The following is a 27,522-nucleotide window of genomic DNA, read 5'->3' as shown; positions in this document are numbered from 1 at the left end:
CTCAAAGTTGGTACACATACAGGCCAGAGTAATAAGGAGGGGGTGCTTTTGTGTTAGAACTATATTATGTGGTTTGCATACTTTCTTTATTGATTGCTAGGATGCTGGTCATTAGCTTTCTTGCAACCAATGATTCAGGTCTGAATTTGGACAGAGCCTCTTTGGGATGTTGAGGGGCTAGTTCCCCATCAAGTCCACGTGCCTTGTGATTGTCAGTGGATGTCAGTTGACTGCTATTGGACTGAAAAGCAACTATAGTATTCGCCCAGACCCAGGTCAGCCTGCCCTATGATTGACAGCGAATGGCTGTTATAACAAAATTGGTGCTGCGCTCCCACACTTATACTTATATAAATAAATTAAAAATGAGGTTTCAATTACATCCCTAGTGAATCCTCCCATGTGTAATTATCCCAAACTCAATTCTTCATATTATTATACAATCTTATGCAGTGATGTTTGATAAGCCATATGAAATAAAATTAAAATGTGTAAAACGCATAAAAACACAATATATAAACCCACTTGTGTCCCTAAACAGGGTGAAATCACAAACATGTATTAAACCACATGTGATAAAACACTTGGCATAAATAAATGCCCAAAGGTGCAGTGGAAATAGACTAATAGCACTATTGTGCCTATAAAACACACAATAGGACAGTCAGGATAAATGGACCCTGACTATAGGACAATCTACAAGGACTATAACAAATCCTTCAACATAAATGTGCAACCACCACTCAACAAGTGCCCACATGTACCAAAGTAAAAATTGCCGTGCTCTCGTCCCTAAACTTGGGACTATACTGTTATATAAATAGCAGGAAAAAAAAAATATTGAGTGAATCCACAAATGAAAATCCAGTGACACTCTATGATAAACACATAACTTACATTTATAACAAAGTCCACAAAAACATGTGCCACCAATTATTAATAAACAATAAACAAATCATCCATGTGTGTAATCTTCAATATGGCTGGATATATAGAAACCTCCAGCGAACAATATAAATCTGGCAGGTGAACACAAAGTGTAATCCTTCACCAGTAAGATTGCCTCCTCACCTTCATGCAGCGACCACGCAGGGTCAAACTGCTTTTTTGCTATTAAGCACAGCCAACCGCTCAATCCTCCATGTCAGATTCGGTATTACAAACAGTGGTGGTATCCCCCTTCAGAACTTAAAGGTATCACCTCTCCTGATATCCGGATGGTTTTCATATGATCTATTTGTACCTCAGCTTCCTCAACGATGTTTATAAAACAAGAAGAAGAATCCTTCCATCATGTGATATTGTTTCATTTATTGATATAAAAGAATACTATAAATGCTCAGAGATCCTCATAGGAACTCCTGGGTGTACTCCTATGGGTGTATCAAGATGGCCCTTCCTCCGGAAGTGATGTCACCATGTCTCCGTCTCTCGTCCAACTAGTTGCGTCACTAATCACATTACTTCATCAGGAACAACGGCCGTGGTGACAAACCGTGCTATTTATACTGTCCTCATATTAATCTAATGGAAAAATCCCTGCCATCGGCCATTTTCCCGAAGACCAGCGGCCATTTTTCAAGAGTCCTCCCTATTACTATTGTCTTTCTGGAACTCCTATAGAGAGATATGCTGGTGGCCATTTTCCCGGAGACCCGTGGCCATTTTTATGGAGACCAGCGGCCATTTTTAGAGAGACCATAGTCCCCAAAACGTCCGGGATCGATAAGGATGCAAGGATTTGCTCAGAATTACCTTGCTAACCAGGTATCCATGATCATTTTATTCCCAGAGCTCCTTTTAACTTGAGAGGGTATTTAATCAGCACTTTTTAATACTCATATTCTTTCTTTTTAAGTAAATGGCTGTTAGCGTATACCAAAGCCACTGAGAAGCAGCTATGGAATAAATCACAAGCAGACTTGATGGACAGATATTCTCTCAGAGTTCCCCATAAGGTCTGCCTCCCTTGTGATTGACAGAAGATGGCTTTTTTTGCTGACATTTTGATAACAATTCTCTTCTTGATTTCCTGTTCCAAAAATATATTTTCTAAAATAAAACGAGTTCCTCTTCTACACCTTAATAAATAGGCTCTTCCGTCAGGTTGAAAAAATGTAAAAGTCAGCAGCTACAAATACTGTGGCTGCTGACGTTTTTTAAAAAGACACTGTCTTGGGACCCAGGGCTGTCCTCACCCAAGTCTGTTCTTCACCAGTCCTTGTGTCCCGAGTACCACCTTGCTGACTATGGGAAGCCGGATGTAATTCCCTTTTACTTCACAGCTGGCTCCCCACTGTACATGCAGAAATCATGCTGCTCTCTGTAAATGGTCCTGCAGCCTCTTGAGACACGTGACGTATCTGCCCCCCCAAAAAAAGTTTCCAAAAAGGAGAGAAGAGCGGGAGGTGGATAAGCACAACTTCCCTTTTTTAGGTGAAGTTCCACTTTAACTTTTAGTTTACTCTAATTAGCCCTAATTAACTTATTCTTCCCTTTCTCACCTTAACTATTATTATTAATATTATTTATTTCTTAATTAATGTATTATTTTTATTTTTTTACTGATTTTTTTTATTTCTATTTTTCTAACCATTACTACTTATACTTTTTATTTTGTTTATTAATTTTTTTTTAATGTCCCATTAAAAAAAGTGAAAAATTTAAAAACGTTCTTAGTGTATTTGTAAATAGCTTTGCACTGCTTTGAACTAAAATTTATTTTTAAATTTTAAACAGGACAAATGATAGAATACAATGTACAATTTATACTTTTTATTTATGGTAACAATTTTTAACACTGATTACATTAAAAAGAAGTATGTGTGTGTGCGATTTTTTTTGTCTGTGGATCACATAGAGAAAAATTATTTTTGCAGGCCAATATTAATAAAAGAAAGGCCCAGAGCAGAAGTGTAAAAATTGCTCTGGCCCATAGAGGGTGTACACAAAAAGTGACTGAAAAACTCAGATGTGCATGTTTCTCTATGGGACTGTGTAAAGGGAGGTGTGTCCTTTCCCTGATCTCAAGTCTAAGATTACACTCAGCTCCCTGCTCTACACTGTACAAAGTGTGATGTCAGATCCCCGACCCCTGCCTGCTGGAGCTGAGAAAAAGACTTCAATCCGTGTGTTTTACAAGGACGACAGGGCTGCAGGTAAAGAGGTACAACTTATGTAGGAGGATTTGTTTCATCTCTGCATACCACTTGAGGCTAATCACTTCAATGGGTAAATGTAAGGGTTTACAACTACTTTTTTTAAATCAGACTAGATACCATCTTTTTTTGTTTTCATTACTGAATTGCTAGCACTGCAAATTGTCCTTACTGCTGGAGACTTACTGTTCGTGAACCACAGTCACACTCTTCTCCTGGTTCCACATAACCATTGCCGCACTCTGTCACTTCAAACAGCTGCCAAAGTAGTAAAGAGAAAAACTAAATTCACTCCTTGCAATGTTAACAAAGCAAAATCTTACACATGGGTTCAATTGGTTTATTTTACACTGGTTGCAGCTAATGAAAATACCACCATTACTAACGCTGGCCATATACATTACAACCTGCTTATACAACCACTTTGCAATCTCCTTTAGATTTACCAAAATGATGTCATACGAGGATCAACCTAAACAATGCATATACCACAGCAGGCACACTTGCGCCACACAGTTGATAGTAGATCTAAAGGAAATTGTACAATCAGAGATTGTAGAGTGAATGGTCAGCCTTAGTCTGCAAAAAGACTATTGATTTAGGAGACCTTGTCACAAAATAAATAAAGCCTTTATTGAAGCACTTCTAGTTGTCCGTGTTTACCTGTCCAATTTTTTTTTTAAAGGCAGCCATTTTCATCTAAGCCTGGTGGCCTACAAAGCAGGGAGGAAAAGGCATTCTGAAGACACTGCTAGCGTATCAGTGAAATACCAATAACTGATAGATAAGGCTTTCCAAACTACCCAATCAGCATTTCTACCAAGGAGCCTCAACTGGTGCCATCTGGAGGTGCTCCAGTGTCATTATGTCATCCAGCAAAAAAACAGCCCAATCAGGAAGCTGTATTACAATATTTATGTGCAACTTTAAGCTGGTCATACATTATACAATTTTCTTGTTTAATTTCCTTTAGATTTACCTTCAACTATGTAGTACAAGGGCCTGCCTGACTACATACAAATTGAAAGTGTTTAGGTTTGACCTCATATTATGTGGTTTTGGTAAATCTAAAGCCTTACTCATCTGTAATTCTAATAGATGCTGTATGTACAACATGAGAAAAAAATAATACCAAATAATAAAGTGAATCCATAAGTCATATATCAGCTTCAGCAGTAAGTATGCAGATCTGTTTACATTGCAATAGAAGCATTTACAAAAATGTACAGATTTTTATTTTGTACCTAAATTATAAAAAGTATTGTTATTTTTTTATATAGCATGCTGGGAAAAATATAATAATTTTAGTTAAAAAAAATCTGTCTTTTATCGATTTATTTCATGCATTTTTATTTATACAAAAAAGTCCAGTGTTAGGTCGTAAAAGTTATTGCATCTCACACACATGGAATTGCAGCACACTCGCAGAATATAATGGCTCTCTTTGAGAAGCACTGGTCTTACTCCAGTCTAAGAAGTAATGTTGGGCTGCTCTCTTGGCATTGTACAATGGACCTGTATAAGTAGATGACTTCAAAGGCTTCACATATATATATGGGTTAAGAATAGAACACTTTAAATTAGAAGTAAACAGGCAGAAACTGTGAATGTCTATCACCATGAAGTGATTTGTTAGAAATATTTGAGCTCTCTATCAGGCTAAAGGATTTTTCCTGATCAGTTGTCAACTTGCGAGATACAGATTCCCGACACCACAAATAATAATATTAATAATAATAATAATCACTATGTTTTACGTTCAAGAGTACTGTCAGAGACTGCATACATACAGGTAAAACTCGAAAAATTAGAATATCGTGCAAAAGTTCATTTATTTCAGTAATGTAACTTAAAAGGTGAAACTAATATATGAGATAGACTCATTACATGCAAAGCAAGATAGTTCAAGCTGTGATTTGTCATAATTGTGATGATTATGGCTTACAGCTCATGAAAACCTCCAAATTCACAATCTCAGAAAATTAGAATATTACATGCAATCAATAAAACAAGGATTGTACATAGAACAATGTTGGACCTCTGAAAAGTATAAGCATGCATATGTACTCAGTACTTGGTTTGGGCCCCTTTTGCATCAATTACTGCCTCAATGCGGTGTGGCATGGAAGCTATCAGCCTGTGGCACTGCTGAGGTGTTATGGAAGACCAGGATGCTTCAGTAGCGGCCTGCAGCTCTTCTGCATTGTTCGGTCTCATGTCTCTCATCTTTCTCTTGGCAATGCCCCATAGATTCTCTATGGGGTTCAGGTCAGGCGAGTTTGCTGGCCAATCAAGCACAGTAATCCCATGGTCATTGAACCAGGTTTTGGTGCTTTTGGCAGTGTGGGCAGGTGACAAGTCCTGCTGGAAAATGAAGTTAGCATCCCCATAAAGCTTGTCGGCGGAAGGAAGCATGAAGTACTCTAAAATCTCCTGGTAGACAGCTGCATTGACCCTGGGTTTAATGAAGCACAGTGGACCAACACCAGCAGATGACATGGCTCCCCAAATCAACACAGACTGTGGAAACTTCACACTGGACTTCAAGCATCTTGCAGTGTGTGCCTCTCCATTCTTCCTCCATACTTTGGGTCCTTGGTTTCCAAATGAGATGCAAAAGTTGCTCTCATCAGAAAAGAGGACTTTGGACCACTGAGCAACAGACCAGGTCTGTTTTTCTTTAGCCCAGGTAAGACGCTTCTGACATTGTTTGTTGTTCAGGAGTGGCTTGACAAGAGGAATACGACATTTGAAGCCCATATCCAGGATCCATCTGTGTGTGGTGGCTCTTGATGCACTGACTCCAGCCTCAGTCCACTCCTTGTGAAAGTCCCCAACACTTTGGAATGGCCTTTTCCTGACAATCCTCTCCAGGCTGCGGTCATCCCTGCTTCTTGTGAACCTTTTTCTTCCACACGTTTCCCTTCCAGATAACTTTCTGTTAATGTGCTTTGATACAGCACTTTGGGAACATCCAACTTCTTTTGCAATTACCTTTTCCCTCCTTATGGATGGTGTTAATGATGGTTTTCTGCACAACTGTCAGGTCAGCAGTCTTTCCCATGATTGTGATTCCTACTGAACCAGACTGAGACCATTTAAAGGCTCAGGAACCCTTTGCAGGTCTTATGGCTTAATTAGCTGATTAGAGTGGGACACTTTGAGCCTAGAATATTGCACCTTTTCACAGTATTCTAATTTTCTGAGATTGTGGATTTGGGGTTTTCATGAGCTGTAAGCCATAATCATCACAATTATGACAAATCATGGTTTGAACTATCTTGCTTTGCATGTAATGAGTCTATCTCATATATTAGTTTTACCTTTTAAGTTGCATTACTGAAGTAAATTAACTTTTGCACGATATTCTAATTTTTTGAGTTTCACCTGTACCATATAAAATAAAGGTCAGAGACAAGTTTGGTTGTAGAATACAGACATTCTGTAGAAGACAGTACAAGACTAGAGATGTGTTACATGAGGAAAGACAGAAAGATCACTTCAATTATCCCTTTACAAATCAATGCTCCCACACCCACTACACACTGATGGGACCACAAGCCACACAACAAGCACCAAAGGGCTGCACGTGGCCCTTAAGTCACAGATTTGGCACCAGGGGTCCAGAATGTTGGGCTGTACATGCATAGTAATAAACATTGGGTGAAAAGATGCATGCTATCGTACTACAACTATAATAATTTCTTTCACTATCTTCATCTAAGTAAGCCCGATAAGATTATATTTCAAGAATTGATTTTATTGAGAAATAGGCAGTGGAAAAAAACAGAGTGTTCAACAGCAGGGGCAGGGCAAGTCAAGTCATAAGTGAGATAAATACACTGCTCAAACAAATTAAAAGAACACTTTGAAAACACATCAGATCTCAATGGGGAAAAATCTCATACTGGATATCTATACTGATATGGACTGGGTAATGTGTTAGGAATGTAAGGATGCTGCATCGTTTGATGGAAATGAAAATTATCAACCTACAGAGGACTGAATTCAAAGACATCCCAAAGATCAAAGTGAGAAAATTATGCAGCATTTGCTGATGTAGTCCAATTTCCCAAAGTTTAATTGGAGCAACTCAAAATGGTACTCAGTAACTTGTATGGCCCCTATGTGCTTGTATGCATGCATGACAATGTTGAGACATGCTCCCAATGAGACGACAAATGGTATCCTGGGGTATTTCCTTCTAGTTCTGGACCAGGGCATCACTGAGCTCCTGGGCAGTCTGAGGTGCAACCTGCTGGCGTTGGAAGGACTGAAATATGATATCCCAGAGATGTTCTATTGGATTTCGGTCAGGCCATTCAATGGTATCAATTCCTTCATCCTCCAGGAACTGCCTGCATACTCTCGCCACATGAGGCCGGGCAGGCATTTTCATGCACCAGGAGGAACCCAGGACCCACTGCACCAGTATAGGGTCTGACAATGGGTCCAAGGATTTCATCCCGATACCTAATGACAATCAGGGTGCCATTGTCTAGCCTGTAGAGGTCTGCGTGTCCCGCCATGGAAATGCCTCCCCAGACCATCACTGACCTACCACCAAAACGGTCATGCTGAAAGATGTTACAGGCAGCATAATGTTCTCCACGGCTTCTCCAGACCCTTTCGCGTCTGTCACATGTGCTCAGGGTGAACCTGCTCTCATCTGTGTAAAAGCACAGGGCGCCAGTGGAGGACCTGCCAATTCTGGTGTTCAGTGGAAAATGCCAATCAAGCTCTATGGTGCCAGGCAGTGAGCACAGGGCCCACTAGAGGACGTTGGGCCCTCAGGCCACCCTCATGAAGTCTGTTTCTGATTGTTTGGTCAGAGATATTCACACCAGTGGCCTGCTGGAGGTCATTTTGTAGGGCTCTGGCAGTGCTCATCCTGTTCTGCATTACACAAAGAAACAGATACCAGGTATACAGCCCTGTCCAGCTCTCCTAGAGTAACTGCCTGTCTCCTGGAATCTCCTCCATGCTCTTTAGAGTAGAGAGAGTAGTGCTGGGAGACACAGCAAACCTTCTGGCAATGGTAAGTATTGATGTGCCACCCTGGAGGAGTTGGACTGCCTGTGCAACCTCTGTAGGGTCCAGGTATCGCCCTGTGCTACTAATAGTGACACTGAACCTAGCCAAATGCAAAACTAGTGAAAAACAGTCAGAAAAGATGAGTAGGAAAAAAATGTCCGTGGCCACCACCTGTAAAACCATTCCTGTTTTGGGGGTCATCTCACTGTTGCCCATCTAGTGCACCTGTTGTTAATTTCAATAACACCAAAGCAGCTGAAACTGATTAACAACCGCCGCTCTGCTACTTAACTGACCAGATCAATATCCCAGAAGTTTATTTGACTTGATGCTATACTCTGATTAAAAAGTTTTCCTTTTTTTTTTTTGAGCAGTGCACATCAGTATAGAATGCAATGAATAGAGATGTGCACAGTGGAAATATTTGTTTTGTTTTCATTTGTTATGTAAATCATTTTGTTTTGTCATAATCGTTGTTAGAATGATTCAATTTTGAAATGTTTTGTTATTTCAGGTGAGTATATATTTGTTGTTCCAAAGTTCTGTTATTCTTTTGTTATTTCGGCAGATTGGCTATGTTCATTTTAATGTAATTAATATGTATTCATTTATTATGCTTTTAAGTTGAATTTGTTTCCCCATTCCAAACTGACTTTGTTTGTTGGGCGGCGCACATACAAATTAAATGAATGGTCAAAAAGAAGCTTATTAGAATATTCCTACTACACTCAATAGAATAAAAATGAATGGATTCAAATCAATTTGGATAATTTTTTTATGCCATTATGTTATTTACGGATCATTAACAAAAGGCCCAAACTATTGCATCATGTCTTCCAAATGAAATGATAACGACTGATTCCTTTGTTTTCATTATAATTTATTGAGTTAGTTGAAATTTGTTACTATTGTGATTCGGAATAACACAAATTTCATCAGCACTTCGATTTACAATTAAACTAACTGCATGTGTCTCGTGATGAACGACAATCAACAGAAGTATCCTGTAATAAATTATTTGTTTGAAAACAAGGTTGTATTTGTCATCATGTTTGTCATATCTCCTAAACATATTTTATTTCAATAGCCTTGAAATCTGAGACTTGAAAAAGTAAAAAAAAACTTTCTATGTGACTGGTAATGTTTTTTTTTTTAGTTCAATGCGGAACTGTACCTTTGTTGGCCTATTAAATAGACATGAACCCCCTCCTCGTGAAAGAAATTCCTTGAACTCAGCAATACTGCATTTAGAAAATCTCCGTGAATGGTACACTCTGAAAACATGAACAGTAAAGTATATCAGCACAAAATAGTCACAATTATGAAAATTAAAAAATAGATCCAGTTCACAGAGATATAACTCAAATGTGAGAGATATGAAATACATTTTTTTTGTAAACCTGTTCCATAAAAGAAACTGCAGAACAGTAACTATTGGATAAATCACCTTTTATTCCTATAAAAATCATGCAGTACATGTCTGAGAGTTTCCGGAGGGTATGCTCTGCTGTCTTGCCACAAGTGGAAAATCTGAAGATTTCATTAATGGAAATGTATAGCAGTTTCATTTTTTTTAGATACACATATACAAGAAATCACCGTGATACATATAATCATATCTATACCTGGTTATAGATGAAAAACCTTATTTCTATGGATGACTTGTAATTATATAGATACATGGGGACTGCCATATTTGTTCAGTACATATGCAGGTTCTGCTTTCTGCATTTCAGTGCTGCACAATCACTATGTGTCACTGCCCTTTCCACAACTTAAGTCTATGAATTGTCCAACTTGTTAGAAACTTTGCACTCCCTTTGAGGTTCAGATTTCTTCACAACAAGTAAGAGAAATGTCAGGAAGTAATTATACTTTCAAATTAAAAAAAAACCTCTTATGTGTTAAAAGGCATTCACTCAATGTACATTTTAAGCTACATGCATTACAATGCACAATAAATGAAACTTTATCAGCTGGTTCACACCTGAATAGCACAGGAATGCAGTCCAAATTTCTGTGCATTTCCTGTGCGTTTCAACATGGTGCAATTTTGCAGCCTATTCATTTGAATAAGCTGCAAATCACATCGGATCACACAAAAAGTAGTCCATGCACTACTTTTCAAAAACGCACTGCACAAAAATTACATGGTACTGCAGTGCCATGTGATCTGGTGCAGGCAAAAGTACTGCGTTTGCGATCTCTGTCTGGGGTGCTGTTAACAATGTATTGGCACCCACAGCAGATTGCAAAGGCAGGGTGTTTTGACTGCGGTGCAGGAAACTTGCACGGAAAGCGCCTTTCCCAAGCTGAGTTCTGGTGTGAACTGGCCCTTAGCGCAAATCCTAGGAAAGCCTAATGGTATACCCACCCTGTTTCTTCCATAATGCATCCGCCAAAGTTTTCTGCACAGTCACATTCTTCTAGAAGGACAATGAAAACCATCAGGATTTCACATTTTTAAAAAATATATTTACATAGTTACATAGTTAGTCTGGCTGAAAAAAGACAAAAGTCCATCTAGTTCAACCATACAAAAAAAATGTTATAATCCTATACCCACAGTTGATCCAGAGGAAGCCAAAAACCCCAGCAAAGCATGAGCTAATTTGCTCCTGCAGGGGAAAAAAATCCTTCCTGATCCCCCGAGAGGCAATCGGATATTCCCTGGATCAACTTTACCTATAAATGTTAGTATCCAGTTATATTATGTGTATCTAGGAAAGAACCCAGGACTTTTTTAAAGCAATCTACTTAGCTGGCCAGAACCAACTCTTGAAGGAGTCTATTGCATATTTTCACAGTTCTTACTGTGAAGAAACCTTTCCATATTTGGAGAATAAATCTGCTTGTTAATCCAATATGTTAATCCACAGTAACTTAAACACAATTAACATATTACAGACCAGTGTAGTATATCACAAGGCTTATTAACAAATGAAAAATTGAATTCTGGTTGGTTGCTGTGAACAACAGCTCTAATTTTTTTGTTCTTTTTCATATTTCCAGGTTTTTTTAATCAGTCACAGCACTATTCACAGAATGCTTTGCATTTTCTCAATGAATCAACATCAAAACTTTGGCTCTATGGGACACCATGATTCATACTTATGCCTCTGCATTGCAATCTCATACTTACTTGGTTTCAGCTTTCGAGAAGCTGGTTCCCACTGAATACCAAGATTTTGCGCTAAACTTTGTGCCAGCTGCTGTGCCATGGCCATCAGGAAACCATACTGCGGGAAAAAAACACATAAGGTAGAACAAATTATTTTGCTACAATACAATTTTAAATTCAGTTCTAGCCAAACATAATTATTTCAGCTTTCTGATATTCTTGGCAAGCTGCTTCCCATGCTGGCTTTTTATAATTGTCATGGAGTTTAATGTTAAGATATTTCCACCATAATTCCAAGTTCTGCCCTACTACGCAGCCTTTATAAAGGCAAATGATGGTAAAATGCTCTAGTAAAATTGAACAGTTTATCACTAATATACTGTAGATTGATAACTAGAGAGTCCAGGTGCCAGATGGTATTTTATGGCTGTCTGGAAAAAGGTGGGGAGAAGAACTGTGGCGAGGAAATCTTGTCATTGAAGTTTCAGGTAAATATAGGAAGTATAGAGACTACTGCAAATACAATCTCTATAACAAGGCAATAGCCAGCCGCTAATATTTTTTTAACAAGCATACAAATGTCACTCCCATTGTTATTATTAACACTACTACTATCAGGACTACGACTACTCCTATTACTACTGTGACCTATCCTAATAATAACAATAATAATGATTTTGTTGCACACATGGAATAGATAACCAGGACCTATGCTTTCTACATATCTTAATTTCTTCAATTAAATGCTACCATTCTGGCCAGCTATTCTGATATAGCCACACCCTGGTGACCATTTTTTGGCTCAGATGTATACAGCAATGATGTTTTGCAAAATATTATGGCCCATAGCAGCCACTCCAAGATCATTTTTCATATTCATAAGCTCTCTCAATATTATCAACTTGAGCATGTGTTCAGCAAAATCACATCTACTGAAGAAGTGAGGACATATTGTAAAAAAGGGATATAGGAGTTGGGGTGTTTAGATATAGAAGATGTATTGTGAAAGTTAAGGGGTTTAGATACAGAAGGCAAGATAAGATAAGGTGGGTTATAGGGTTTGAGGGTATTAGGTCTGGAGCGGTATATTTAGGATAGTATTGGCCCAGTTGCTTTTTCTATCAACCAGGGACAGGTCAATGTAGGAGCAGGAAAGGCTCTCACCATAGGTACTGTGTTGGGGGAGCACACTTTGTCATTTTTGCCTTGGGAGTCAGAGAACCCTGTCCATAGCCCTGACACTAATGTCAACGGAGCCTTTTGGATAGTTTTATTATTAACATAGCTTTTTCAGTAGAGAAAGGTTTATTAAACACTGCTGCAAGAGGGTATAGTTGTTGTTTATGGGAATACATATACAGCATTCCATAACAGACACTGCTAGAGTTATTACCACTGAGAGAGATCCATATTCACTGAGAGAAGGACTGCTTAGATTATGCAGAAGCATTTTGAAGGTTGTGTGAAGACACAGGGCCCTGATAAAATTCACTAGATGACACTGGATTCTCTGTGGTGCACTGGAGTTATGGGACTCACAGGGGCAGAGTGGTGTTCCTGGATGTCACAGGATGCTCTAGGTCAGCGATTCTCAACCTGGGGGTCGCGACCCCTTTGGGGGTCGAACGACCATTTCCCAGGGGTCGCCTAAGACCATCGGAAAACACATATTTCCGATGGTCTTAGGAACCGAGACACCGCTGCTCTGTCTCGCGATCTGTGGGCGGGATGATATGCTGCCCCTGTAACCTGGCCACACCTCCGGGATCACTCAACAGCTCCGCCTCCTCGCCGCTGATTGGCCACCGGAACTGTAGCTCAGGAGAGGCACACAGGCGGCCAATCACCGGCGAGGAGGTGGAGCTTGGAGAGGAGGAGCAGAGCGGCAGAGCGCGCAGATCGAAGAAGATCGAGGGAGCTGCAGGACCGAGTGAAGAGGAGAGAGGCCAGAGAAGGAAGACAGCTGACAGGTAAGTGCAAATTTTGCTTCTGCAGGCTGTAGATGGGAGAGGGAGAGAGCGAGCCCAGGCTGGAGCAGGGGTCAGCAAGGTAAGTATCATTGGTGTCAGTGGGAGGAATAGTGCCCCATCATTTGTGTCACTAATACCAACGATGGGGCACTATTGCTCCCCCCACTGACACCAACGATGGGGCACTATTCCTCCCCCCACTGACACCAATGATAGGCACTATTCCTCCCCCCACTGACACCAACGATGGGGCACTATTCCTCCCACTGACACCAACGATGGGGCACTATTCCTCCCACTGACACCAACGATGGGGCACTATTCCTCCCACTGACACCAACGATGGGGCACTATTCCTCCCACTGACACCAACGATGGGGCACTATTCCTCCCCCCACTGACACCAACGATGGGGCACTATTCCTCCCCCCACTGACACCAACGATGGGGCACTATTCCTCCCCCCACTGACACCAACGATGGGGCACTATTCCTCCCCCCACTGACACCAACGTTGGGGCACTATTCCTCCCCCCACTGACACCAACGATGGGGCACTATTCCTCCCCCCACTGACACCAACGATGGGGCACTATTCCTCCCCCCACTGACACCAACGATGAGGCACTATTCCTCCCCCCACTGACACCAACGATGGGGCACTATTCCTCCCCCCACTGACACCAACGATGGGGCACTATTCCTCCCCCCACTGACACCAACGATGGGGCACTATTCCTCCCCCCACTGACACCAACGATGGGGCACTATTCCTCCCCCCACTGACACCAACGATGGGGCACTATTCCTCCCCCCACTGACACCAACGATGGGGCACTATTCCTCCCCCCACTGACACCAACGATGGGGCACTATTCCTCCCCCCCACTGACACCAATGATAGGCACTATTCCTCCCCCCCACTGATACCAACGATGGGGCACTATTCCTCCCACTGACACCAACGATGGGGCACTATTCCTCCCACTGACACCAACGATGGGGCACTATTCCTCCCACTGATACCAACGATGGGACACTATTCCTCCCACTGACATCAGTGATGGGGCGCTAGTCCTCCCACTGATACCAATGATGGGGCACTATTCCTCCCACTGATACCAATGATGGGGCACTATTCCTCCCACTGACACCAATGGCGGGACACTATTCCTCCCACTGATACCAACGATGGGACACTATTCCTCCCACTGACATCAGTGATGGGGCACTATTCCTCCCACTGATACCAACGATGGGACGCTATTCCTCCCACTGATACCAATGATGGGGCGCTAGTCCTCCCACTGATACCAATGATGGGGCACTATTCCTCCCACTGCAAAATTACAGTTCTGAAGTAGCAACGAAAATAATTTTATGGTTGGGGGTCACCACAACATGAGGAACTGTATTAAGGGGTCGCGGCGTTAGAAAGGTTGAGAACCACTGCTCTAGGTTATACTTGAGTCACATGTTACACAGGGGAGCACTGGCATCACTGGATGACACAAGATCCTATGGGTTGCACAGGAGTCATGGGGTATACAGAGGCACACTGAGGTCACTGGGGCACAAGAGGAGCAGGAGTACTGTGAATACTGGCAGCAGAAAATGGATGAAGGACACAGAGGACTTAGGACAAGCACAAGTACACGGGAATGAATACTACAATTGTGGGCTCAGTATGAGTATAGTGACTAATTGCTAGACCGCTGAGCCATTCTTCGCTTTTCCATTTAAGCCAGCACAAAGAGCTGTTTCCAGATTGGCTACAGTGCCAATAATGAGAGGTAAGAGGTGAGACCCGGAAGTGGGTAGACATGGTGCTAGAGCAGATGAATGTTACAGTTGCAGTAGTAGAAATTACCCTCTGCATGTTCTATAAAATAATTACCTCATTCACGCCAACACCTCTAGACATAGAGCACACTCCTCCAAAATAGCTCATACTGCTCCTCTTGTAATGGAAATTTCCATTCCTAATGTTAAGGAAACAAACACATATATATTGCATTAAATAGAAGTGATGTAGATGTCATAAACTTCACAACATCGTCTAAACAATAATACATTCAAATTTCAAAACTGAGTTGTAAAAATGAAATTATTTTTAGGTACATACAAAAGAAGGTGTACAGCATCAGCGTGTTGTTTAATATAATTCTGTCTGTACTTGGAGAAGTCATGTAACATCTTCAGGGGGTCAGGGCCAATTGTTATGCGGTCTTTATCTGTCCACGTCTCTACAGCGACCAGAACCACCCGTGTGTTCAGCTGTTCTTTATAAATCTAGAAAACGGTAATTAAAATGATAAAAAAGACTTTGTTACTAATAAAAAAGGCACTGCTGAGCAGAGTTCAGTGTTCTATAGATATTATCAAATTATTATATTCATTGGCAGTTATGTACAGTATCTCACAGAAGTGAGTACACCCCTCACATTTTTGTAAATATTTTATTATATCTTTTCATGTGACAACACTGAAGAAATGACACTTTGCTACAATGTAAAGTAGTGAGTGTACAGCTTGTATAACAGTGTAAACTTGCTGTCCCCTCAAAATAACTCAACACACAGCCATTAATGTCTAAACCGCTGGCAACAAAAGTGAGTACACACCTAAGTAATAATGTCCATATTGGGTCCAAAGTGTCAATATTTTGTGTGGCCATCATTATTTTCCAGCACTGCCTTAACCCTCTTGGGCATGGAGTTCACCAGAGCTTTACAGGTTGCCACTAGAGTCCTCTTCCACTCCACCATGACGACATCATGGAGCTGGTGGATGTTAGAGACCTTGCGCTCTTCCACCTTCCGTTTTAGGATGCCCCACAGATGTTCAATAGGGTTTAGGTCTGGAGACATGCTTGGCCAGTCCATCACCTTTACCCTCAGCTTCCCTCAGATTCTTTAGCAAGGCAGTGGTTGTCTTGGAGGTGTTTTTGGGGTCGTTATCATGTTGGAATACTGCCCTGTGGCCCAGTCTCCGAAGGGAGGGGATCATGCTCTGCTTCAATATGTCACAGTACATTGACATTCATGGTTCCCCCTCAATGAACTGTAGCTCCCTAGTGCCGGCAGCACTCATGCAGCCCCAGACCATGACACGCCCACCACCATGCTAGACTGTAGGCAAGACACACTTGTCTTTGTACTCCTCACCTGGTTGTTGCCACACACGCTTGACACCATCTCAACCAAATACTTTTATCTTGGTCTCATCAGACCACAGGACATGGTTCCAGTAATCCATGTCCTTAGTCTGCTTGACTTCAGCAAACTGTTTGCAGGATTTTTTGTGCATCATCATTAGAAGACCATGGCGAGGCCTGTTCTGAGTGGAACCTGTCCTGTTAAACCGCTGTATGGTCTTGGCCACCATGCTGCAGCTCAGTTTCAGGGTCTTGGCAATCTTCTTATAGCCTAGGGCATCTTTATGTAGAGCAACAATACTTTTTTTCAGATCCTCAGAGAGTTCTTTGCCATGAGATGCCATGTTGAACTTCCAGTGACCAGTATAAGAGAATGAGAGCAATAACACCAAATTTAACACACCTGCTCCCCATTCACACCTGGCTGAGACCTTGTAATACTAATGAGTCACATGACACCGGGGAGGGAAAATGACTTATTGGGCCCAATTTGGACATTTTCACTTAGGGGTGTACTCACTTTTGTTGCCAGCGGTTTAGACATTAATGGCTGTGTGTTGAGTAATTTTGAGGAGACAGCAAATGTACACTGTTATACAAGCTGTACACTCACTACTTTACATTGTAGCAAAGTGTAATTTCTTCAGTGTTGTCACATGAAAAGTTATAATAAAATATTTACAAAAATTTGAGGGGTGTACTCACTTCTGTGAGATACTGTATATTTGGCAACAGAAGAAGCTTTCCTTGGCATATATGTATTTTATCAAAACTGGTCAATTAAGAGCCTTGAGAGACTACCAAGGAACAAGTGGTTCAAAAAGTGGTGGGAGTGCACTAAAGCTAGTAGAAGTGGTCACATGATATCTTCATCTACTGACAAATGCAGCTACGGTACTAGCTACTGCCCAGTCTTCCCAGTGGCCTAATCTGTTGTTGCAATTGCCTAGTTTGTGGGCACTGTTAAGCTACTCATACACATAATATTATCCTCAGCAGGATAATTTTAGCTGATACCACTGAACTTATACCACAATGGCTGCCACCAAACAACCTAGCTAACTGAACTATTGTGCCTTCCCATCCAACTGTATTATTATAAACACACACATTCAGACAGTGTACACGGTTCGGAAGGATCTTTCTACAGAAAGGTCTTTCATTAAGTCAGACTTTACTCTCACATCTATGCCTCTTCTGATATCAAATGACCCACTGACATTTCCTTTTTGAGTGGACAGGCAGATTAAATAATCAAATGCTTCCTTTTGGGGCTCTGAACTTGAATTAACGGGTTGGCTTGAGTTGGTACAGTCGTTTCTCAAAGGTCTTATTTTTCCTGCTGGAATATCCAGTTAGTTTACACTGCAGATAATGAAAGTCGTTCTAAGAATCCTACTGTCTCTGCAGTAAGAGTGAGACTCCAAGGCACTGTTACAACTACATGTGAAAGATTATGATACCAGAAGACTGAAAATTTAAATATGGCAAAGGGTGATTTAAATAGTTTAAATTTACCTTCAATATTGTTTTTGGGTGTGCACAGTTAAAGTTGTATTAAATCCAATAATACTCAATAATAAGCTGCTTGCTATAGGGGCACTCGTTTGTACTCAAGCTCAAGCCAGCTCTCTGTGTCCATTGACACACAGAGTGTGGCTCGACCCCAACCCCTGCTCCCTCTTCATTGGTTGTGATTGACAGCAGTGGGAGGCAAAGGCTGTCTCTGAGCCAATGAGGAGGGAGACAGCTGAGAGAGCACATTGCTAGATCAAGATCAGGCTCAGGTAAGTATAGGGGGAGTTGGAGAGGGGAGCTGCATGCAGGAGGTTTTTACCTTAAAGGAGAAGTTAACCTTTTAACAAAAAATAATAAGTGAACATTTTTTGAAGGTTAAAAAAATGTGTATTTATTATTTTTGTTTTGGGAGCCTGCAAAGCTGGTGCCATGCAGGACTCCTGAAGACCTGTCAGTGTATCTGTGTGCTCATACCTCGTACGAGCAAGCAGATACATACTGACAGGGAGAATCAATAAGATACCACAATTCACAACAGCGCTGTGGTAGTTCATTGAGAACTACAAGCCGACAGCAGCAAAGCCTGTTGGAACTTGTAGGTTTTCCATTCACAGAATACTGGGAATGATTGACACGGCTGGGTGGGCAGAGCACGGCCATGTTTTTTTTTAATTCTGACAGCTAGCGGGGGGTTGAAGATCCCCTGCTAGCTGTCAAAACAGGGGATCGGGGCCGATCCTTTTGTAACATGTTACATGTTACACCCTGAATATGGATGTAATATGTAACATGTTACAAAAGGTGAACTTATCCTTTAGTGAAGAGAATGCATTAAGGTAAAAAAAAACCCTCCTGCCTTTAGAACCACTTTATGTTTAGCATATTGCACATTGTTATGACTATTTGCTGCTAGTGTACATGAGGCCATAGGTTTATTGTGCTTTTACTTGTATGTGATAAGCATGACAAGAGCTTATTCAAAACCTGTGCTCAAAGCACAATAACAAATGCAACATGTAGCTGAAAAGTGATTTGTTCAGATCCCATAATGTACAGCAGACTTTCTAAAAGTCTTTTTCGAGACCAAAAACAATTGCAAAAGGCTAGGGGATCTTTCCAGAATACACAACAACAATGCTCAGGTAAACCTGCTACTGATTTCCATGATTTATGATTTGAACTATTTTCCTAACTCTCTTAATTTTTTTTTATCAATGATTCTTAAGAAATGAAAAAAGCTGCATATGTAATCTAATCAACTTGAAGAGAAGATCTTTCAAAGCATAGGATGTACCTGAATAAATGTCTCACAAGCATGATATAAACACACTGGCTTTTATGGATGCCCTTTGATGATGTCAATTGCTCATAATAACCCTCATTCAAAACTGCTTTGAATTACAAGAGAGGAAGCACAAACAGAAAATCCATGTAAGCATTTAGTGAAAGTGACACGTGAGAACAAGAGCTTCTCAACATATGTATCTTCTTATTAGTACGATTTCCCTGTAACTAATACATATCGTTTGGATTCCTAGTTCGTATCTTTATCACTTGAGGTAATTTAGATACTTTACTCCTGCTGTACTGCTTAAGGCTGCTGTTCATTTAGGTAAAGTGCAGATGACACTTGATGGCCAGGAGTTGTGATCACTCAAACTGTGGAAGATTGGACGTTGGTGTCGCCATTGTAGGAGTACAGGCACGTTGTGCATCAACACAGTGTCCTCTAGTTTCCAAGTCAGAAGAAGAGACCAAAACTGACCACGGTAAGATGAATGTGCTCCTGTACTTAGTGTGGTCAGTACCACATAGAACCAGATTCTTTGAGCTTAGAAATTTCTCTGAGCTTACAGAGTTCCTAACTGTTTGATTTTAGGCTTAAATACACGTTAACCTTATTTAAAGATAGGACGTTTGAAGCATTTAGGTTGCAATATAAGATTTAAAAAGTGAAACTCATTTTGTCCTTTTTTTAAGTAATTTCCAATATTTCTTTTACAAATACAGCCTCCTACCAATTTGTGCACTGTACTCTTAAAGTATATCTAAACCCAAGAACAAAAGTAAAGCAATTTGCATCTTACCGGTTCTTAGTTGTCCTTTTTTTAAGTAATTTCCAATATTTCTTTTACAAATACAGCCTCCTACCACTTTGTGCACTGTACTCTTAAAGTATATCTAAACCCAAGAACAAAAGTAAAGCAATTTGCATCTTACCGGTTCTTAGTTGTACTAGCTGCACTATTATTATTTTTATTGTTATACAAGATTTATAAGAGTTAGCATAGCGTTTTACAATATACAGGGAGCAAATAGAGCTACAACACAATTCAATATGAGAGAATTGTGAGATCATGCTTGTCAGAGCTTACAATCTAATGGCGAGAGGCAAGTGGTAAAAAAAGGTTATACTGTAACTGTGAGAGGGATGAGATGATTGAAAAGTTAAAAGTTCAATTCTTAGGTGAAGGAGGGATAGGCGTCCCTGAAGAGATGAGTTTTTAAAGATCTAAAGATGGACAGAGTAGGAGACAGCTTGAAAGATTAGGATAGGGAGCTCTAGAGAACTGAAGAGGCTCTGAAAAAGTCCTGGAGGCAAGTATGGAAGAAGAGCACAAGGTAGCTAGACAGGAGGAGATCTTGGGATTAGTTTTCATTTTTAATAAAAGTACATTTTCAGCAAATACAGAAAGATACCTGGTAAAGATTTAGTAAATCCTGATTTACTGAAACTGGAGAATGCAAATTCTGGTGCAGCTGTGCATGGTAGCCAATCAGCTTCTAATTTTGGCTTGTTCAATTAAGCTGTGAAAAAAAAACCTGGACGCTGATGTAAACTCCACACAGTTAGTGCTGTGGTTGGGGTTCAAACCGATGATCCTAGCACTGCTAGGCGGAAGTGCTAACCACTTAGCCACTGTGCTGCCCATTATAATAAAAAAAAAATTATACAGTGTGAATGGATGAATCTCCCACTGCAGCTAACATATTTTGACAGCTGGCCCTGCTGGCTGTCAAAATACCCAAACTCCGGCTACATCTGATTTGATAAAGTCATTTCTCGGTTAACCATTGTCTCTGCCCAGCAGCCTCAATTTTTCAATCAATGAATGTCTGCAGGAGGGTGGTGTTTGATAAGAAGCAATCAATACAATTCCACCACTGCCAATTGTCTTGGCACAAAAACTGCACAGGAGCTCACAAAATTGATCAAACCTTGGATATTTAATTTGGAACTTGCATTTAATTCAACATTTTAGTTGAATGGAGGAATCTTCCACTGCAGCCAACGTATTTTGGCATCTGGTCCTGCTGGCTGTCAAAATACCCGAACCCCGGCTACATCTGATTTGATGCAGTCATTGTTTGGCTGGGGGGGCTGGAGAAAGTAAACACTGGACTACAAGTGTGGTGACATCACTGCACTTGTGCTGTGCTGAGATCTACAAGTCCTTCTACTACAGTGGCAGATGTCACTTATAGTCTTTCCATTCCTAGATTCCTGTGAATGGATGATGTAACTGTGTGGGTGGAGCCACACATAGTCAGGCTAAATTCAAAAGAAAACAGGACACTTCAGAAAGAAGCACTCTATGATTTAGCTAAGTAAGGGGAAATATACGAGGGGGCTAGTGAATGTGGCCATGTTTCAAGTTGCACCCAAAAACAAGGTCACAAAGGTGGACTATGTAAAACGTTTACCTACATCTTTTCTGCAACAATGGAAGTAAATTAAGATTTGAAAGGTGGTACAAACCGTTCCTACAGGAGTATAAAATGTATGTTATTACACTCTCTTTAGAATTATTTGGACAGTATCACAATGCACCGCACTGTGAAAAGGAAGTTACCAAGGAAATTAAGCGCATATAGACTTTTTTCAGACAGTGTATACCTATACAGCGTGGATGAATCTCCCACTGCGGCTAACGTATTTTCAGAGCCGGCCCTGCTGGCTATCAAAATACCCAATCTCCAGCTACATCTGATTTGATTCAGTTGTTGCTGGGCTATCCATTGTCTCTACCCAGCTCCTTCAATTTTTCAATCAATTGATGTCAGGCAGAAGGGTGGTGATCAATAAGAAGCAATCAACACAATTCCACCGCTACCAATTGTCTTGGCACACAAATTGCTTAGGAGATCACAAAATTGATAAAATTCTGGATCTTTAATTTGGAACTTTTTGAGAACCAGCCCTGCTGGCTATCAAAATACCCAAACCCTGGCTACATCTGATTTGATGCAGTTGTTGTTCGGCTAACAATTGTCTGTGCACAGCACCTTCAATTTTTCAATCAATGGATGTTAAGCAGGAGGGTGGTTATCGATAAGAAGCAATCCAAATAAGTTTCACAGCCTAGGGTGACAATGCCACACCTCCATAGATCCATTAATTTAACTTATGAATATTTTATTATTATTTTATAAGATTTATAAAATAGCATATGATAGTAGAATGCTCTTTCGTTTCATGTGGGATTTAAATAGCTTTCTATGTTGAACATCTGGACAATAAAATGGATTTGGATTTGTTGCATGATAAGGCTTACTGTACACGTGTATATAATTTCTAGTAATTTTGTCCCTGACAGGCTGAAAAACAGTTCCAATAGATCACTATCTAGATTTATAGCTCTTCTTAGGCTTACAACATATTTCAGTAACATTAATATATTACTTTAAGCTTTGAATCCTTTGCTATGGTTTACCGATTCACAGTACTTAAGTAAACACTGTCTATTTTATGCAATATGGCTGTGAATGACTCTGTTTTTGATGCATTAACTGCCCACTATCTGTTCACTTACGAAAGCCAGGTGGCTTAAGTTTTTATTTACTTTTAGGTGGCTATTAGCTCTTGTCATTTGGTGGCTGATTGAGGTATATCAATAAAATTGTCATCTTAATTGCACTACCCCAAGGTATACAGATACAATCTACCTTGCTTCAGAGACCATTACATCAAATAGCAAAGATGTAGATGTGTTCTATACTGATACAACAATTCTAAATATTTTTATTGAAATGTAACCCTTTACTGGTACTACATAAAAGACACTGCAAAAAGGAGATGTATTATAAAAAAAATGATTACCATTTGTGGCCACTTACTCCAACTCCAATTATTCTGCCATACTATTCTTATCTCATACCAATGACCTTCCATCTGGACAGTGTGAGTAGTTCTGTCTCAGTGGTGTCATTACCACTTCTAAATATGACAGCTTCCCCTCAGGTTGGCTGTTAGGAAGCCAGCAGCTGCCGACGTCCTAACAACCAATGGGTCAATGGGTCATTCTCTATCCATCCAGCCCATGTGGCTGTCAGCCAGGAAAAAGGGGTGGTCCCTTGCAAAAAGTAAGTTAAAAAAGCCTGAGGTCCCCCAAAATCCACAAAAACCATCTGGGCACCTTGTCGACATGTTGATGAAGACGGATGTATATATATATGGAAGCCCCATTTATGAATTAGGGGACCCCAAACCCTGGTTCCTCCCTATCTGAATGAGTAGGGGGTGCACAGCACTCCTACTCATTCGCCAAACAAAGTATACAGTAAATAAATGCACTGACACTTTTTGACAAGTCCTTTATTAAAAAAAAAAGTCCCATGAAGTACATCCATTGTCAACCACGTCGTCCAGCAATGCAGATTCATATCGGTCAGGAAGAACAATGCCCTCCAACCTGCCAAAATTTAACAAATCCACTGACATAATCCGCTCCCAAGGTTGGCCATAGTCAGTCAGCTGCTCATTGAGATGCATTAGAAAAGGCAGCTGTACGTGATTGTATAAAGTATGCTCATGTGCACTAGAATTATTTCTGAATGCAGATCTGAGCATATATCAGTGCTCCTGCAGGTGCTTTACACAATACCTGGCACACAACCATGTACAGCTGCCTCTTCTCATGCATCCCAGTGGCTAGCTGGACATGGCTGCACTGGGTCTGGAGAATATCTTTACACAGCTCTGTGTTCTGTCTGGTCCCAGTATGGTCATGAAGCCCAAATCCTGTTAAGAATTATTTGGATTCTCCACAATTACAGTCAATGGGGTTGATTTACTAAAGGCAAATAGACTGTGCACTTTGCAAGTTGCTCCAGAGCTTTGTAAATGAGGGGAAACGGCTGATATCCATCATCCAATCATGTGCAAGCAAAAATACTGGGGGTATTTTTGGACTCTGGAAAGTGCACAGTCTATTTGCCTTTAGTAGATCAACCCCAGTTTGTCTTTATCCTTTCAGACCTTACAGTGCTAAAACAAATGATTTTTGCTAATAATAAAGACAACAGATGGTATTTACTTACTGAATCCACCACATTCACTATTGATTTTGCAAAGTTGCTGGTGTGAATGTGAGAAGAACGTTGTTTCTTATACTGAAAGAAAAGAAAATGCAAGTTATTTTTGAGGAGAGCTCTATTTTAGGTGTTGCACAGACTCAGTATCCTGCATTGTTACAAATGCAACACTGCCACCGCCTGGTCACAAGAAAAGGTTTGCAGAGTAATAAAAGAAAATGAGAAAGACATACAAATAGAGCAAAGGCTAATTATTATTATTATTATTATTATTATTATTATTATTATAATACAGGATTTATATAGCGCCAACAGTTTGCTCAGCACTTTACAATATAATGGGAGACAATTCAACAAGAATACAGTTCAATACAAAAGGGTTAGGAGGGCCCTGCTCCTTGGAGCTTACAATCTAAGAGGGCTAATGTTGATAGGTGTTCTTGGCAATTGCTGCATTTGATACTGGAATACAATAGCAAACATTTGAATATCCAACACAGCATTTGAGAAGAAAAGGCTTTGTTTTCCCTGCTTTGCTGCAGTTCAAATGCACCTTAATAGGATATCCTGCATCCACAGAGACACAGTGCAACGCAAACCATTAAAATATTATTGATACACAAGTAAACAGTTTATAGAGTATTAGGTTTTATTACTATCTTCTTTTCTGGGTCAATCTGCTGCAGAACGAATCATTTTCCCTTTGTTATCTTCTTTACTCTTAACGTACACACACACACACACACACACACGCACACGCTAGGTTTGACATCCCATACCAGGAACATTTATATTCTAAGCCTCAGTTGTTCGTCATTTCTGCCATCTAGTGGGCAAACTGGAGTAAAGATGATGCTATTTATTTCCAACAATACTGAAATACTACTTACTAAAACAAGCTAAAACATAAGTCATATACCGTATTTTTCGCTCCATAAGACGCACTTTTTTCCCCCCAAAAAAGGGGGGAAAATGTCAGTGCGTCCTATGGAGCGAATATAGAGCGACTGGTCCGGTATTTCCACCGCCGCCGTGCAGAATACCGGGCCGGCCGCTCAGCTCTGCAACGGGACCTTATGGAGAGGACTGCTGACCTTTGGGGAGGTGGGGAGCGGGTACCTGAATTGGACAGGTACCCGCTCTTACTTCTTTGTTCTTACCTGTTCCTCTATCCAGCAGCGCGCTGTCTTCCCGGCTTGTGTAGTGCGGGCACTGGGCATGACAGCCAGGTGCCAAGTGCGCATGCGCAAGAAACGGTGCTTTTTGTGAATGGTAAGGTGGTACCTGGGACACATGACCGATCCCAGAAGCCGCTGGACCAATCACAAAGCGCAAGTGCTTCTCGCTCATGCGCACTGGGCACCCGGCTGTCATGCCGAGCGTCATTACAGAAGCCGGGAAGACAGCGCGCGGCTGGATCGAGGAACAGGTAAGATCAAACAAAACTCTGCGGAAGTAAGAGCGGGTACCTGTCAAATTCAGGTACCCGCTCCCCACCTCCCCAAAGGTCAGCAGTCATCTGTGCTGTCCGCAGTCTCTGGTCATCCCTGTGCTGTCCGCAGTCTCTGGTCATCCCTGTGCTGTCCGCAGTCTCTGGTCATCCCTGTACTATGTCTGCAGTCCATTAGTTCAGAATTTTTTTTTCCTGTTTTCTGCCTCTAAAACCTAGGTGCGTCTTATGGTCAGGTGCGTCTTATGGAGCGAAAAATACGGTAAATACCAATTTGCTGTAGATATACCAGTGTTACACACAGACAATATCCCAGTGTTACATTCATACAGTATAACAGTGTTTCATGCATATAGTATACCAGGAAGAAAGCATACAGGTGGAGCAAACACCTAGTACATTATCCAAGGTTTATTAAAAGTGTAAAAGGACAAAAAATATATACTCACAAACATAGCATGTGTGTAAAGCCTATAAGGCCATGGAGATGACCAAAAGGATGGTAGAGTATCCGACTGATGGTGCGGTCGGCCTACTGACGCGTTTTGGGGACAAATCCCTTTCCTCGTTTTAAAACACATACTGGGGTTGATTTACTAAAGGCAAATAGACTGTGCACTTTACAAATGCAGTTGCACTAGAGCTTAGTAAAGGAGGGGAAGCTCTGCAGACTTCAAAAAATCAAACATGTGGAAGAAAAGAGCTGGTATTTTTTTTATATTTTCCTTGCATGCAATTGGGTATTCCTTGCAAAGTGAAGCTTTATGTCAATTACTAAGCTCTAAAGCCAACTGCACTTTCAAAGTGCACAGCCTAGTTGCCTTTAGTAAATCCACCCCACAATGCCCCAGTGTTACACACATACAGTATATCAAGCACCTGGCAATCCCCATTCTCCCCTCCTCCATTCTCTCCAAATGGCATAAATTGATACCTAGGTCCTCAGCAGATGCAGGTGCCTGATGGTGTTATATAGTGCCTGTACATTTGATCATAATCTCAATTCTATAGGAACCTTAAAAGAACCCTTTTACTTACAAAAATATAGAGGCTACCATTACTGATTGCTCAGTTTGCAAATGCTAGTTCCCTGGATATCATGCAGACCCATTGGCTTTGGTACTTTAAGTCATTAACCTAGAACAAGCAAGAAGATAAAGAGTTCTGATCTGAGAGGACTGACCCATATACTTGTTTTAGCACAGTGACTCAGTAACTGAAAGACCAGATCAATAAAATGGCCAGGCAACTGGGTTTTTTAGTAGGAGGTCAGCAATGCCAGCCTCTATGTTTCTTTCAAGAAAGGTTTACTTTAAAAGTAGTAAAGTGTGTAATGAATAGGGACTTAAATAAGAAGAGGAAGAGGAAAATGACTACGGAAGGTGACTACAATATGGCATCTAAATGAGTGCCACTGGATGGGCCTGAGCACTTCAATTTATCTACAGCAGGGACAGCAACATGTCCGGAGTATTGAATGAGGATTGAGTGTCACACACATCAAGCTATGCAGGGGTCACGGTAACACTTCAGATGTTCCACTGAAATAACATTGAGTTAAACCTATGGCTACAAAAATATGTAACCATCTGTGTAAAAATGCCTACTATGCAAAACAGGTAATCAAAATATGCATATTACAAAACGTATTGGCAAAAAAGAAAATCCTTTTACTGTATTACTTATTTATCTCTAGATATACCACCACAAGTACAAAAGTGCTTACCATTTGATGGTCATTCACAATCATAAGTTCAATATATTTCATCTCTTCAAATACTCCACCACGTGTCTGTAAT

The 27,522-nt window shown here is 40.7% G+C and overlaps 1 protein-coding gene across 4 annotated transcripts in view; it reads right to left on the bottom strand.

Moving 5' to 3' along the window:
• ADAM23 (ADAM metallopeptidase domain 23) overlaps window positions 1-27,522 on the bottom strand; it is a 243,664-nt gene that overhangs the window by 59,242 nt on the left and 156,900 nt on the right. For all 4 annotated transcript variants that reach the window (XM_089671082.1, XM_089671098.1, XM_089671077.1 and 1 more), the window contains exons 9-16: window positions 27,450-27,515; window positions 24,280-24,351; window positions 15,409-15,575; window positions 15,181-15,265; window positions 11,335-11,431; window positions 10,567-10,618; window positions 9,367-9,466; window positions 3,345-3,416 (exon numbers count right to left, since the gene is read on the bottom strand). In XM_089671082.1, coding sequence (XP_089527208.1) covers window positions 3,345-3,416; window positions 9,367-9,466; window positions 10,567-10,618; window positions 11,335-11,431; window positions 15,181-15,265; window positions 15,409-15,575; window positions 24,280-24,351; window positions 27,450-27,515 — 711 coding nt within the window. The remainder of the gene's footprint in view (window positions 1-3,344; window positions 3,417-9,366; window positions 9,467-10,566; window positions 10,619-11,334; window positions 11,432-15,180; window positions 15,266-15,408; window positions 15,576-24,279; window positions 24,352-27,449; window positions 27,516-27,522) is intronic.

Source organism: Staurois parvus, unplaced genomic scaffold (assembly GCF_062004578.1).
Source record: "Staurois parvus isolate SC_StPar_1 unplaced genomic scaffold, SC_StPar_1.0 ptg000011l, whole genome shotgun sequence".
NCBI lineage: Eukaryota > Metazoa > Chordata > Amphibia > Anura > Ranidae > Staurois > Staurois parvus.
Note: the sequence above shows the minus strand (reverse complement) of the source record. Positions and strands in the feature narration are given on the sequence as shown.